A 16,847-nucleotide genomic window follows, 5' to 3' on the forward strand; every position below is an offset into this window, starting at 1 on the left:
CATGAAAAGGTTTAAACTGACTCTTTTTAATTAGTTCAATTCAAAACATTAATGTAGCCTTTTTTCCTTAAAGGCCTCCAAGTGTTTGTGTTTGAAAGAGATGGACAACTGTCTGGAGATGGATGGCCTACTGTAAAACTTGCAGGGAGGTCATCATCAAGTGTCACAGATGCTATTCATTACGTTATAGCCCCAATGGTCCCTTAAAGTTTATGATATTATTGCTTGATGGCCACTTGATCATACTAACGATTGGATTTAAATCCAATCACCCACAACTGGCGGGGGGAGGGGGGCGTGGATCTTGGTGCCCAGGCCAGGGGGCGTGGTGTTCACGGTCCCCGAACAGATACGGTGCGCTAGCGGTGATTGCCTGCAGAGAGCAGAGGCCACGCGGAGGGGAGGCCGGTTGTCCGAATCACCTCAAGTCAACAACTTCCTCCCTAACATCTCAACGGCTTTCCCTCTCTCCCTGTCTCTCTCCTGTGTGTGCCAGCAAAGGTACTGGAGACGTAACACCAATTTGCATAATTATTTGTAATCGTTGGGCGACAGTCTCAGAATGAATGTGAACGCGGACCCTCATGCCTCCCCAAGCACCTATCCCATCTGCTCGGTCTGTCAGAAAATGATCTTCGACAAGGTAAGTGATCTCCTTTCACATACACTGTAATCTGTATGAGTTACACAAGTTTCAGACAGTTGTTGTGTAAAACTAACAGTTATGATAACTCCTCATAAAGAACGAGGAGTGTGTGATTGACTCGCGAGAAGAAGTTCGTCACCCAGTTCACTTCAGCCAGCCAGCCAGGCGGTAGGGCTAACATAGTTCAGGATGCAGTGTTTTTTTACTGGTGCATTCACAGGTGGTTTCTTTTGATCCTGTCAGCACTTTGTGCGATTATCACCTAATGATTAACAAACTAGCCGTGCTATATATCTACAAGAGTGAGCTGGATGAGCTATCCTGGATTTGTGCGAAAATCTGGTGTATTAGTCTCGACAGTACAAGGTCTGTTTATCTCAAAACGTCAAAAAACACCAGAGTATTCAATCATGATTTGTTGTGCATAACTGCATGGGCAGTTTTAAAAGGGAAAATGTTACTTACAATACAAACATATTTTTTTGTCCAAAAGAGGTGACTGCAGCAGAATAGTGAGACGTTGAGGGGGTGGGGTAAGGTGGTGGAATTCTCAGCCTGGCCTTCTTTTCTGAGGTGCTATTCTAAGAGGTCATTCATCACTCTGAAAGTAGTGCACATGACCTAGTTTTAAATGGTTAGTAACACCAGCACATGCATGACAGAATATAGCAGTTGAGTTGGTGGGTGTACATCACTCACCAAATGCTGTGCGATATATTCATTTTATCACATGTACTTCACAAAGTATCTTAGATAGATACTTTATTGATCCTCAAGGGGAAATTCATTCTTTAAGGAATAACATCAAAGTCTAATTGCATATTAGTTGACGTGGAATTTTCATCATATTGAATTGAATGATAAATGTCCTGTTGTTTGCTCTTTGTGATCTGTTTGTGTAAACTTTATCATGATACTTTATATTTGAAATAACTAGTTCCTTGTGGTGATGAAACTGGTTAGCTTTAGTCAACCACATTAGTTATCGCTTTCCGTCATTAGTTTTCCAAGTAGTGTAAAAGGCTAATAAAAGACCATTTCCCTGTTGTGCAAAATGGAGGCTTCCTTCTTGAACTTTTTGACATTTGTTTTGTAGGTGTTCGCATATACCTGCAACTTGTAGTAAGTCAGACGTGTGGTTATTTTACATGGACATTCCAAACCGAATATTTCCATTGCACTCCTACTTGCCTTCATACAACAGAACTCTTCCATTTGTTTCACTGACATGGGCACTCATGTAACATACAACGTCCTACCCTATCACCTCTCATAGGACACAAGTGTGTGAATAGGGACTTCAGCAAAGCCCTTAAGACTGGCCAGATGTCCTATCAAGCATGCTTTGCTTTGTCATCGTCATCCTTGCAATATGTTGCACAACACTGCAGTTTCTTGGAATGGATTGTTCTTGATTACAGTGATGTTGCACCCATGAATCTCCAGACTTAATGTGAATAAGATTAGGATTGTTTCTATGTAGCACTGATGATACTGTACTGTGGGGCATCATATCTTTTGCACTTCTGAGAGATATGTTGGCACAGTATAAATTCAGCCCAGAATTATCTAGGTCAAATTGAATCAAGCACCTTGATTTAAGTTTTTTGCCTATTCTTCCAGCTGTGCTTGATTTGATGCATGAGGCACTGACCCTGATTTCAGGTCAGCAGACGTACATACAGTAGTTCTGTTTCATGGGACTTGCATTTACTTGTGTGGTACAGTGCAGAACTCGGGAGAACTCCTGGGTCTATGAAACAATGAAATCTGCCAGCATGAAAGCCTCAGTACAAAAGATTGCCCTCGGCGGATAAGAACCAGAACCTGAATGTCCTGTAATAATGTACTCACACTAGGCATAATTTTATCATGAAAACATTTAGTACAAAGCCAAGACAGATCAATACATTCCACAGCAGTGGGGGAGCACCAAACACTGTGACACCACACAATCACATGATGTTGTTTAAGTTATATCTCGGTGAGGACAGAAAGTCACATTCCAGCGCATTAACACAGACAGAACACTGTGATTGGCTTCACTCCAACTCCAGCAACATCAAAAGTGCCAAGCTCAGCCCTTCAGCAGCCTCACTCTGGCATATCACACAAGCTTAAATAGAGATCTAAGTCATGGACTAGGACTGTATGACAGCAACAGGATTTATGATTTGAAAATTAATGTTGAAGAGTATTCACCAATGTCTGATATATAATTCACTTATTACACTAAAATGTAACATCATTGTCGTTTTATTTTAAATAATGCAGAAAAAGTATTCTCAGTAGTATTCGAAGACATGAAACCTAAAATGTAGTCTAAAGGAAGGCTGAGGGGCATATTCTGCACAAGGTTATGGAGCACTGACTGTGTCTTAACTGAGAATTTGATATAACTGTCCACGTTGCTTATATAACACGCATCAAAGATATGAATGTTATCTCAAAAAAGCCAGCATAATTTAATTTGTGTTTAGTCAACCCCTTGTGTGCAGCCGGTGTGGTTGACTAAAGCTACACAGCACAGGCTGTGTGTGAGCTAGATCGGTGTGAGGGTGAGTGTGTTTGATGAGAGGAGTTACCTAACCGGGACATATGCCGCTCGCACTGCTTACACACACAGACGCGGACACACACTGACACACTTCTACACATGGTGCGAATATGCTGATACGCGTGTGTGAATGCGGTCACACCACATAAAAGCTAGCGGGGGCCTTACAGGCCCTTTTGTTTGCAGTGTCTGGGCACTGGGACTGATGTTCTACTGGCTTAATGTCTGTTTGCCTTTCAGACAAGTCCATTGAGAGAAGGGACCAGAGTAAACTGTACATATGCGCGTGTGTGTGAGAGAGAGAGAGAGTGAGTGTGTGTGTGTCAGGGGGGGAGTTCTGTGTAAACATTTCTGACGCAGGATCACGTCCCTGTTACATATCAGACCTACTAACTGCTTTCATGGACCATGCCATACATATTCTAGCCTACTTGTTGAGGGTTATCAGCTAGAGTTAAAATTCTAGTTAGATGTAATGTATTTGTTACATGTATGTAAAAAAAGCAACAATAATTTGAGACATTAATTATGACCGCCGCGCAGTGAAGCGGCGGTCATATAGGTTTAGTCAGAATTTTTTTTTTTTTTTCTTTTTTTTTTTTTTTTTCTTTTTCGCATGCCCAAATTTCCGTCAATGAGTCCCGGGACACTGAAAGACCGGGGTACACGAAACTTGGTGGGCATGTAACCCCACATGGATAGCATGGAACCATCGTTTTTCATTTTGATCTGTAGCCCCCCCGCTGGACTGGACCCCCCGAAAGGAGGGTAGGGCAGACACAGTTTTCTGTGAATATCTCGAAAACCGTAGGGTTTAGGAGGACCATTTTTTTTTTGTATGTTGATCTCAAGGGGCCATGTCAACCCATTCCATAACCACTCATTTCATGTATAGCGCCACCTAGTTAAACACAAAAAAGTAAAAATGAGGTGTTGTAATTGAAGGTATCTGTGACCTAACATAGTCAAAACTGCACGAAATTGGAAGTGTATGATCATTATGACACCCTCTGTATGCACGCCAAGTTTCGTGGAATTCCGTTCATGGGGGGCCACACAATAAATTAATTTATGTTACTATACACCAACTGGCCTGTAGGTGGCCGGAGACAGTTTTCTGTGAATATCTCGAGAACTGTAGGGCCTAGGAGGTCCACCTTTTTTATGTATGTTGGTCTTAAGGGGGCATGTCAACCCATCCCATTACCACTTATTTCATGTATAGCGCCACCTAGTTAAAAATTAAAAAGCAAAAAATTAGGTGTTTTCATCTCAATATCTCTGGCTGACAAGGTCAAAACTGCACGAAATTAAAAGTGTAGGATCATTATGACACCCTCTGAATGCATGCCAAGTTTTGTGTACTTTCGTTCATGGGGGGCCTTACAATAAAATAATTTATGTGTACATTTAGTGACGTACACCAACAAGGATTCCCGGGACACTGAAAGACCGGGGTACACAAAACTTGGTGGGCATGTACCCCCACATGGATAGCATGGAACCGTCATTTTTCGTTTTCATCTGCAGCCCCCCCGCTGGACTGGACCCCCCGAAAGGAGGGTAGGGCAGACACAGTTCTCTGTGAATCTTTTATGGTATGTTGGTCTCAAGGGCCCACATCAACCTGGCTCATTATCACTCATTTGTGATTTGCCCCCCCCCCCCCGGTAAAAAATGAAAATCAGTAGGATTAAAAGAAAGCCAAAATAAATATTCATCATCATCATCATGGCTGCATTTTCAGTATTGGCGAGAAGTAGTCGTTTGTCCACTAGATGGCGCATCGTTGCAGTGAGACGTAATTTTGTTGGAAGTTAAAAGTGGGTTGGAAAAAACAATGGACGCTTCATACAAGGACTGTAATTTACCGCAGCGAACATCTAATAAGGATAGGACGATGTTCACATGAAGTGTAATTCCCATTTCTTCTTGAAGCCGAAATAAATCTGAGGATGTTTATCGGACATGCTTGGTTTTTACTGCAGGTACGTTAATCTTGTAATATCAATAAGGACCTAGGTAATGTTACCGTTAGCGTTGGTTGAGTGATGGAGGCATTTGATTTATTGCATTTGTAGAAAACTATACATGCGGTTATAGCAAGCAAATGTATAGCAGCACTGTTTGTATCTTTCGACTGTCATTTATTGCACGTGCTACAAAATCATTCTGTGCAATGGAAGATTTACCAACGTTACACCGGTCTGATACAGTTTTGCCTATACATGTGTGAGACTGAGACGCCTGTTTATTTTGTTTTAAGTGCGTGCAGGGTGTGAGAGGGGAATCGATGTGCTTTGATTACAGCTTGGTAGTTGTAGTCTGTGAAATTAAAAAGCACGTGTGTGTGAAGTATCCAAACAATGACACCTTCATTTCATTATGGCTGCTTTAGCAAAACACCTTAAGCTACTGTGTAGTGGGTCCCATTTAGAAGTGGCTACTTCATTCGCGCTTTCCTTGACTCATGGAGCTGCGTGAATGTTATTACAACTTTTCGCCACGATATGACAGTTTAAGTCCGCTTGATACTGTAAGGCGTAAGCCATTGGTTTCCAAAGGAGATTTTATTTGTGTCGCCAGCATAGCCTATTGACAATTTATGTTGTAAATAGGCCTACCTTATAATCCTACCTGTAGCTTAGGGAAGCTTTCTATTAGGATCTAGTTTGTTAGTTACCGTTTTGTCATAACTCCCTGATGCATTTTTGCATTTAGAATAGCCAGAGCGTGTATATCTCAATCGGAAAATTAAACAATATCGGGTGCCTATGGACTAGGCTGGGTGAACCCAGCCTGATCTGCCCGCTATTTATTTTTTGATTTCTTAAAAGATTGAGCTTGGTCTGATGAAAGCCAGACTAGTCATGGACCTCAGTTAAACAATGCAAGGGAACATGAATCAGCCTATATTTGCACTAACAATAACGGAGAAAAGCTCTTCAACTTTGGCCCGTTAAAATGTGTATGAACAGTCTAGCGACGCATTTCATCAAGGCCCATTTGGACATGTCAGTTATTTGCACCACTGGTTAGATGTAAAACAGCATTTCGTTTCAGACTAGGCTACTGTTACTTAATTTGTGCATTAACAATAACGTTTCAGACTACTGTTACTTAACTTGTGCATTGACAATAAAGTATTACATGAACTAAAGATGACTAAAACCTTATGTAGAAGAAGAAACATTCACAAAAAATCCATCCATCCAAAAATGACCTTTGTTTTTGATAGCTGTTGAAAACGGCATGGAACTGACAGAGATGTTTTTGTTTAAAAATACATAAAAAAAAATAATAATAAATAAATAAATAACATTATGCTGATACCTTTTGCTTTTCCCAAATACAATGTAGCCTACAGGTGTAAGTGACCTTTCATCAATCCAGTTGCAATGGATGAACTGTGATGAACTGCCCTACTTGTGATTGTTTAGAGATTTTAAAGGTTTTATAACAATTCTGCATCTTCTTTGGCTATTCTACAATCTATTCACCTTTTCAGCACCAGTAGGGTACTTTCTGTGCAGCCGCACACACACACTCAGGCATGCCAAACAAGCATACACAAAAGTTTCAAGAGTGGGGGATGGAGTAAAATATGGAGACAAACTGAAGTGTGATTTATTTTCGCGGAACGGATGTACAGGACTGAGCGGCGGTCATATTTTGTACCGCTATGCGGTACATCTAGTTTCTATCTTAATTTGTACTGTCTATAGAATTCAAGGCGTGTACTAATGAGAATATTTGGGTAGCTCTTTCCCTCTGTACATTTCAGGCTGTTTGGCATATTTCCACTGGTAACTACTCTGCTGTCAAAGTGCTGGTACAATGTTCAGTTTCCAGTGGACTTACAGCTTTTTATGGCAGTCTGCTGTGCGTTGGCTTTTATGATGTGAGGTAACTGAGGGGCAGCCAGTGGTTAGATGCTGGAAAATCATCTCAGCTGATATTGCGTTTATCTTATCTTTTCATTTATGGGGCCTTCTAGAGAGCAATTCTCCAGGGGCTCATACAGTAGATTTAATTACACTCTGGCTTTGAATCACCATTTGAACTGTCAATGACGTATGAAGAAGCCTACTTTTCACAAAATCACTAAGACTAATTCTTAGGAGTTTAGTTCTTAGGCATATTGTTTGTTGTTGAATAGGCTAGTTATTGTTAGAAGTGACATGATGGATAATATAATAAGCACTACTTCTGCTCATTACTGGTGCCAGCTAAGTATTGCTATTGTGCTGAATGTATGCTGATGCTTTGTAGAGGCATTTTGTAGTCAGTTCACAGTAAGGTTTGAATAGCACAGGATTTCCGACCTATGACTAGAGCTGAAAGATTAATCAAATTTATCGAAGAGACATTGCCATTTCAACTAATGCAATTAGCCAATCGCAAAGGCTGCAATTATTTGTACAGCTAGCGACTCTGATCCAATGTTCAATACTGTGACATATGTATGTTTTTTAAGTTCATGTCTCCTTATGTGATCCTCAATAATCAGAGGCCAGTGTTTCCCACAAATTGTATTCTATTTGTGATGGTAGGTTTGCAGAATTAACTTGAATGCAACAGTTTTAACAAATTAGCGCAGCGTGGTTATGATGCTAACCAGATTTAAGCACAATGTAGTACAACCTGGAAAATCATTGTGTGGTGGTCAATGTTGATTGACCACCGCCACAAATAAGTAAATGTATGGGAAACACTGGAGGCATTGTGCTCTGCATGCTAACTACTCAGACATGGCCCATCTTATTTTCATTTTCATCCTTGGATTAGTAGATAGAGCTGTTCATATTTCATTGTGGTCTTAATTGGCAGTCAATCTTGAACTGAAGATTTGTGTTCATATTCAAAGGAGAGGCTGCAGTGTTTAGCCTGAATAGACTTGCATGTTTTTTTTTTTTTTCATTCTTCATATTACTTAACCGTATATGTGTGAAACTTAGGTAGTGGTAGTAGAGTTTACTGTTATTCCATATGGTCTTGGAATTTTGATGTAGGTTAGGGGAGTTGATAACAACTTTGTATCAGGACAGATTTCATCTTTTGAAGATTGTGAGACTTAAAATGTTGGCCAACATGCACACGGCCAGTTAGTGAGTCAGACTTCCTGAACTAAGTAAAGGACATCATTTCCCTTATGAATGCTTGTGCATCTCAGGTTTGCACAGGTTTCCCCATTTTAATTGCATCACTTCTGATGTACTTCCCATTTGTAGCTGGTAGGGTTGAGGTCTGTGACGAACAGAGTAACTCCACACAATCTGCCATGATTTCAGCTGAGTCATTAACTAAGGCATTTTGATAGACTGTGAGTTAATATTGAGACACCACTCTTGTGTCTTCCCAGGAGCCGAGCAGAAGTATCCATCGACTGTATTCCACTGGCCCCAGCTCCTTCATACCAGAAGAAGAGGTAAGAGACAGCATAAGACACACACACACACGCACACACGCGCGCACACACACAAACTCACTACCCTTCTTTCTCTGCATACAGATAGTGGAGGCCTGGTCTCTGGATACGTGGGTGGTGGAGCCCCACGCTGAACTGCTGTTAGCCGAGCTCTGCTCTCCCACTGGCCGGCTGGATCACCTGACCCAAGTGATGGGCCTGCATCCACACTACCTGCAGGCTTTCCTGCGCTGCCAGTTCTACCTGCTGAGGAGAGACGGGCCCTTACCCCTCCACTACAGACACTATATTGCCATTATGGTGAGAGCATAAAGTGCAGCTGGTTTATACAGCATGTGCTGTTAACTATTAACAATATGACAGATTACCACACTGATTCTTCACTTGTTATTGTTTTTGAGGCACATTGATCTTATTGGTGGAATGGGTATCTTTCACTGCTATCTGCTTTGTAGCATTTCACTTTGTATCTTTCATGTGGGATATACTGTTAGTATCGCTGGCAATTTATTGGTAGTTTGTTTGTAGTTCATACTCATATTAAGTGTGTGTGTGTGTGTCTTGTATTGAATGTAGGCAGCCGCGCGGCATCAGTGTTGGTTCCTGGTTTTACTGCATGTGCAGGAGTTTTACCGGATAGGAGTTTGTTTGGAGTGGCTGAAAGGACTGCAATATGCCAACGAGAAATTAAGAAATCTCAACACTCTCAACAAAATACTTGCGCACAGACCATGGCTCATTACCAAGGAACATATAGAGGTACGGTAATGTAATTTATGCTTTCACTGAACTATCTACTGTCCAATCATAGCAGAGTATGAAGGTGTAATGGATATTATATCAAGAACATAGTCATGCATATTTTAATACACCATCATCACACATACTCAGCCAGTAATACATAAAAAAAACTGAATAAAGTCTGTCAGACCTTGTGAGTGAATGAAAGATTGCAGATTGAAAGATGGCAAACAATATCCTTACACTAGTGTTTCATTGTCATTGTTTTTCAGGCCCTGTTGAAGACTGGGGAGAACAGCTGGTCTCTGGCTGAGCTGGTCCATGCTGTTGTTTTGTTGGCGCACTTTCACGCACTGGCCAGCTTCATCTTTGGCAGTGGCATCAACCCTGACACGCTAGCTCCGGTCAGTTCCTACTGCACTTGTGAGCTTACTGGATTTGGCCAATTGGAGCAGGATATCCTTCTCAGCAAAAGTCCGGAGGTGAGTGCCCACTCACTGATGAGCAATACCAGCGTAAAGCCTGGTAAGATGTTCTGGTGAGATAGTTGAAACACATAGTCTATGGGTCAATTCAATACACTACAATGAGATTATTTACCCTGGATGTCAGTTCAAATTATTATGGCAAAGTTAGGTGTTACATGTATTATGGCGACTCATATTTACATGGAGAAACAAAAGATGGACAGACCGTGACAAAATTGAGCTCTGATAACTGTAGTTATCTTACATCACCCATGGTGTGCAAGTGAAAAGAACGACATTGGTAAGGTGTGTGTGTGTGTTTTGGATGTACACATAACAGGATTGAGCACCACTGTGTTTGTTTTAGAGCGAGTTGGAGTCTCTTCTGGAGAGGATGAGGAGGCTGCGTGAGGAGAAGGAGGAAGAGGAGGCCTCCGAGGAGGAGATGGTCATCCGTTTCGAGAAGGAGAAAAAGGAGAGCCTTTTTGTGGGGTCTACAGGTACCACAACAGACACATACACTATGATACCACAAAAAGAATTGAACTTGTTTGGAAGTTACAAGAAGCTTTATGTGACAAAATCAAGTCAAGTCAAGTCGGCTTTTATTGTCAATTTCTTTACATGCACTGGTCATACAAAGAATTGAAATTTCGTTCAAGTATATCAGGCTTGATGTGAAGCAGCAACACGTTAGGCTGCACAGTCACAGTGCAGTTCCACATGGCGGTGTTGGGGGGGGGGGGGGGTTAGGGTAGACAGGATCCTAGTTTCCTAGGTTCCTGGCTGGCTGGTGGGTGGGGGGGGCTGTCAGTGATGGGAGAGTGGGTAGAGTGTTCAGCATCCTGATTGCTTGGTGGATGAAGCTACTTGCCAGTCTGGTGGTGCGGGAGCGGAGGCTCCTGTACCGCTTTCCAGAGGGCAGGAGGCTGAACAGTTCGTGTGCAGGGTGGGTTGTATCCTTGACAATCATTAGTGCTTTGCGGGTGAGGCGGGTGGTGTAAATGTCCTGCAGGGAGGGGAGTGGTGCTCCAATGATCCTCTTAGCTGTGTTAACAGTGCGCTGGAGGGTCTTCCTGTTCTGATCTGTGCAGCTTCCGCCCCACACTGTGATGCTGCTGGAGACGATGCTCTCGATGGTCCCTCTGTAGAATGTAGTCATGACAGGAGGCGTGGCACTTGCCTTCTTCAATTTGCGCAAGAAGTAGAGGCGCTGCTGGGCTTTCTTCGCCAGTGATGCTGTGTTGGTGGTCCAGGAGAGGTCGTCGCTGATGTGCACCCCCAGAAATTTTGTGCTGCTCACTCTCTCCACAGCATCTCCGTCGATGGACAGTGGTGGCAGTTGTTTGTGGCCTCTCTGAAAGTTGACAACAATCTCCTTGGTCTTGCTGACATTTAGCAGGAGGTTGTTGTCTTTGCACCATTTAGCCAGCAGGTCTACTTCTTCTCTGTAGTGAGCCTCATCGCCCTTAGTGATGAGGCCCACCAGTGTTGTGTCGTCCGCAAACTTCACCAGATGGTTGGAGCTGTGAGTGGTTGTACAGTCATGTGTTAGCAGTGTGAAGAGCAGGGGGCTGAGCACACACCCTTGAGGGGCCCCCGTGCTCAGGGTCAGAGTGCTTGAGGTGTTGTCCCCGACACGTACTGCTTGTGGTCTCTGCAACAGGAAGTCCAGCAGCCAGTTGCAGAGGGAGGTACTGAATCCTAGCTTGTCCAGTTTGCTGATGAGTTGTTGTGGTATTATGGTATTGAATGCTGAACTGAAGTCTATGAACAGCATTCTCACATATGAGTCTTTATTGTCTAAGTGGGTGAGGGCTGGATGGAGGGCAGAGCAGATTCCATCCTCCGTGGATCGTTTGGCTCGGTATGCAAACTGGAAGGGGTCCAGGGTGGGGGGTAGGGTGGCTTTGATGTGTGACATGACTAGCCGTTCGAAGCACTTCATGATTATGGGCGTGAGTGCTACAGGACGGTAGTCATTGAAGCATGATGGTGATGATTTCTTTGGCACGGGTATGATGGTGGCAGTTTTGAAAAGTGATGGGATGACTGCTTGCTCCAGAGAGGTGTTGAAAATGTCTGTAAAAACATCCTTCAGCTCTTCTGCACAGTCCTTCAACACTCGTCCTGGTATGTTGTCTGGGCCTGCTGCTTTGCGTGGGTTAATGGTGGCTAGTGTCCTCTTCACGCTGGCAGAGGACAGGTACAGGGGTTGGTCGTGGAGGGGAGGTGGGGTTTTCTGTGGGTGAGTGTCATTTTGTGCTTCAAAACGGGCGAAAAAACTGTTCAGGTCATTTAGCAGAGAGGTGTTGTTCTCACAGCTCCGTGGCGCAGGCTTGTAGTCAGTGATGGCCTGTATGCCCTGCCATAGGCTCTGTGCATCTCTGCTGTCTTTGAAGTGTGTTGTTATTTTGTCTGTGTAATCCTTTTTTGCCTTCCTGATGCCCTGGGACAGGTTAGCCCTCGCTGTTCTTAGGCCAGCTACATCTCCAGCTCTGAAGGCTTTGTCTCTGGCCCTCAGCAGTCTGTGGACGTCTCCTGTCAGCCATGGCTTCTGGTTGGCCCGATTGGTGATGTGTTTTATTTCTGTAACATCATCGATGCATTTGGTGATGTAGGAGGTCACAGTGTCTGTGTATTCCTCAATGTCAATGTGGTTGTTGTGGGTGGCAGCTGTTTTGAAGATATCCCAGTCTGTTGTTTCAAAGCAGTCCTGAAGTTGTGAGACTGCCCCCTCCGGCCACATTCTCACCTCCTTCAGAACCGGTTTGGTGACTTTTGCTCTTTGTCTGTATCGGGGCAGCAGCAGGATGCTAATGTGGTCTGATTGTCCAATGTGGGGGAGGGGTTTGGCTTTGTAGGCTTCTTTCTGTGGGGTGTAAACAAGGTCCAGGGTGTTTTGTCCTCTTGTTGGGAAGTTTACATGTTGGTGAAATTTTGGTAGTACAGTTTTGAGATTGGCGTGATTGAAGTCTCCAGCGGTGATTGTGAAGGCATCCGGGTGTTCACTTTGTTGTTCACTGACGGCCCGATAGAGCTCATTCAGTGCCATGCTCCTGTCACTGTTTTTGTTGCTGGGGGGGGATGTACACCGCGACCAGCAGAATCGCGGTGAATTCCCTGGGGAGGTAGAAGGGTCGGCACTTAATTATCATAAACTCCGCCAGTGGAGAGCAGTGTCTGTGTACTACCGTAGCGTCTCGGCACCAAGCATCATGTGTGTAAACACAAACTCCTCCACCACGTCTTTTGTCTGCTAGGGCTCGGTCAGCTCGATAGCACGTTAGCTGCTCCAGGTGTATAGCAGAGTCGGGGATGTTATCGTTGAGCCATGATTCAGTGATAACAGTCACGCAGCAGTTACTCACTGTCTTGTTTGCTGATCTTAGCAACCGAAATGTAAAAAATAATAAATGATCACTTTTCTTATCATGTATCCGTCTTTTTGTCTGAGGTGAAATTAGTGTCTGCTTGTGCCTGAACAGACTTTGATGACCAAATGATTTCACCGTCCAGAGTTTCACGTTTTGTCGAAGATGCTGCCTTTGGTTATCAAGACTTTGCCCGACGAGGAGAGGATAACCCACCAACATTTCGCGCACAGGTATTTTAATTGTGTACTGTCCAGCATATGTACATCTGTGTGTTTTTACAGGTATATTAGAATAAAATAATAATTTGATTGTTTAAGATGCATGCCTCTTACTTTGTAGGACTATTCATGGGAAGATCATGGATTCTCGTTGGTGAACAGATTGTATTCAGACATTGGCCTGCTCTTGGATGAAAAATTCAGGACCGCTTGTGATTTAACCTACTACAACATGGCCAGCCGAGAGGGTGTGGACACCAGCATGCTGCGGAGAGCCCTTTTTAACTATGTCCATTGCATGTATGGTATCAGGTAAGAAACACCAACATGGTAAAATGCATCAGATGAGCAGCACTGTTGCCTTTGATTATGTAAGTCTAATTCATGGGACCTCTGTGTGTAGGTATGATGATTACGATTATGGAGAGGTGAATCAGCTTCTGGAACGCAACTTGAAAGTTTACATTAAGACTGTGACCTGCTATCCTGAGAGGACCACACGTCGCATGTATGACCGCTATTGGCATCAGTTCCGCCACTCTGAGAAGGTGTGTGTCTGTGTGCCTGGATGCGATTGTGTGTCTGTGTGTCATTGTGTTTGATTGTGTGTCTATGATTTAGATTTGTGACATAAATGATATGTCTCTATAGGCTCATTGATTTACACATTCTAACTCAAGGAAAAGGAACCAATTAAAATCAATCATTCATGTATTCATTCATTCAACCCTTATTTATTCTCTGAGGTTCGGAGAGTCCTCATTTTCAGTGAAGCTGAGATTACAGTAACAATGAAATAACAACAGACATCGTATAATAATTGTGGTAAAAAGTAAACAAAGTAAATCACATATTGGCTAGTGATACTGATACTGTCTGAATAACTAAATGACCTTCATTTTGCCGTTCCCCTCCCCAAGGTTCATGTGAATCTTCTTCTGATGGAGGCTCGAATGCAGGCGGAACTGCTTTACGCTCTTCGTGCAATCACACAGTACATGACCTGACAGGACAAAAAGGCATTTCTGAGCTACTTCCCTCTGTCACTACTAACCTAGATGCCTGTTTTTACCGCCCCACACTCTCTCTTTTCCCCCTTTTTTTGTGTATTTTATCTCTACCGGGGCACTGGTGGTTTGAAACACTACAAGAAGGAAAAGCCCTCCCATGTTTTAAAGCCCAGCAGTCTTATGCCGAACACTATAAGTGTGAAATGAGGGTACATTGAAGTGCTGGTATCAGTATTATTTGTGTACTGAAAAATGTGCAAAGTGCAATATTTCTCCTTAGATTTTTTTAAAAATGTATATGGTAAATAAATACAAGATATTAAAGTTGCCTGAAGAGTAATATTATTTAGTTAATGAGTTTCTTCAGAGACCAGACTGAACTGAAAATAAAGAAAAATGACAGCAACGAGCCAACAAAGATAATAGTCCTGATCATTCACAGTATTTGTGATGGACTGGCCTTATCTACCACACCTTGTCCAGTTCCTCTGGAATTTTGCTAATTGTAATTACAGATTCTCGTAATATTGCAATATCACTGCAAAAATGCTGTCATGGAATTTCTGCATTATTTCTGCAATTTTTAAGAATTCCTAAAGGAGATTTTTTGTCTTCAATATTCACAACAAACCCTCTGAAGATACTGGGGGTATTTAAAGGGCAGTTGAACTGATGAGTATGTTTAGTCTGAAAAAAGTTGAGCATGTGTAGTCTTCACTGGAAAAAAAAAGCTTTTTTTCTTTCATCTAAATACCCACTGAGCAAATGATCAACAATGACCTGCAACAATGATGTATCCCTTCTTCTGGCCACAATGAACTTTTCATTTAAGTTAAAATTTCAAGCTGTTAAATGCTGAACTTTGTGGTCACTGATACATGATATTGACCTTCAGATCCTTCTCATCCCAAAGGCGAACTAATAAGATCCGGGGTCTATGGTTGCCAGGGTAGCTAATAGCAGTCATTGTCATGTTCATGGCACTAGAATGAGATCCTGTGTGCTTTGTTACATAATCTTGGGGGTGACCACTTGAACAGGGTAGACTAGTGGTGAAGGGATGTGCACGGTCAGATTGTGCTCGATTAATCCTAATGGGAGGGTAGTGTGTACCAAGAAAACATTCCTCACACCAGCATTAGTCTGTACATACTGTATTGTACGAGGCAGGGTAGATGGATTCATGTTGTTTACAGCAAGCCAAAGTAAAAATTGTCATCTGTATGTTGCCACAGACATCAGAGCAGAATTTCCTTAGTGGTTTAATTTCTTTTCCCCCAACCAAATGCCCAAATTTAGCTTTATCTTCTTAATAAGCATGAGTGGAACTCATTGTTAGCCACAGCCTGTCGCTGCTTCAGGTTCCTACATGTTGGCCATTCAGAAATGCCTCTCTGCACCTGTTTTGAGCATTGGTGGCCTGTATTTGATTGCCTTATGAGAGACATTTTATGTTTGTTTTTCCCTCATACATCCATCTCTCCTTTACTGCACAATTACTCTAAATATCGAAAGAATGTAATGTTTGAAAACCCTGAGAGGGCAGCTAGACATCCCCTTGACCTCTTCGACTGTGTTTCTGTGTTTACGTGCCTTACAGCCATATGGTTTGGAGTTCACACAGAGATGTTTTGTTTAAATAAGCAGGTGTACTTGGGGGATATCAGTGGACTATGTGTGTATTGTATCGTATAACTGATGGATAAAGATGCTGTGAACTCAAAATTTGCACCAAAGGTTACGACATTTGTAACATGCTGTGATGACACTCCACACAGTGACCATATAATGCTGCTGTTGACCAATTATTTGCTTTTCATGTGCAATGTAACCAAACCAAAAAAATACTTCTATTCTTTTTCTTCTTTCTTATGTGTTTGTCCATGTTCAGTATTTGAATATTTGTTTGATTGTAAATTATTACTAAGCTGTATTTATCACTACAAAACAAAGCATAACACAGTCTAAGAAGTTCTTATTTTGAAAGTTGTGGTGCACAGCTAACACCATCACAGTTGCACATTTGATGCACATTTCATTGTATATTGTTAAAATGCGATATCCAGATATAAATTCATGTATATGTTGTACATATCTCTTCTGTGGTTTATGGTTAACGTGTACCTGTCTACCACTACCAACAGTGCCGCCCGCCATAGGTTTTTTTCTGTATAGAGTGTAAGAGTCTACCAGTGGCATTTTTTCTGCCTGATTATTTTACCAAAACCAAATTAAAGACCTGTAATAAAAGTTTTCGCTTAACTTTTGCAGTGCATCATTGAGTAATTAACATAATATATTGTTTTGTTTTTTGAAATAATATCTGCATAGACATTGTGTATTAAACTTTGTATTCAACATTTGAAAGACATTGCCCTTTAATTCCAAAGTGGCATATGACCA

At 42.3% G+C, this 16,847-nt stretch overlaps 1 protein-coding gene across 1 annotated transcript; it reads left to right on the plus strand.

Moving 5' to 3' along the window:
• The first annotated feature begins 360 nt into the window (after nt 1-360).
• On the plus strand, nt 361-16,706 carry sesn3 (sestrin 3). Its single transcript, XM_042091579.1, has 10 exons — nt 361-643; nt 8,566-8,631; nt 8,716-8,931; nt 9,208-9,390; nt 9,645-9,854; nt 10,207-10,339; nt 13,328-13,446; nt 13,556-13,746; nt 13,838-13,982; nt 14,355-16,706. Exons 1-10 carry the CDS (start codon nt 563-565, stop codon nt 14,439-14,441), a joined length of 1,431 nt encoding a protein of 476 aa, XP_041947513.1. The 5' UTR covers nt 361-562; the 3' UTR covers nt 14,442-16,706.
• The last annotated feature ends 141 nt before the right edge of the window (nt 16,707-16,847 follow it).

The sequence above is a fragment of the Alosa sapidissima genome, chromosome 5 (assembly GCF_018492685.1).
Source record: "Alosa sapidissima isolate fAloSap1 chromosome 5, fAloSap1.pri, whole genome shotgun sequence".
NCBI classification, from domain to species: Eukaryota; Metazoa; Chordata; class Actinopteri; order Clupeiformes; family Clupeidae; genus Alosa; species Alosa sapidissima.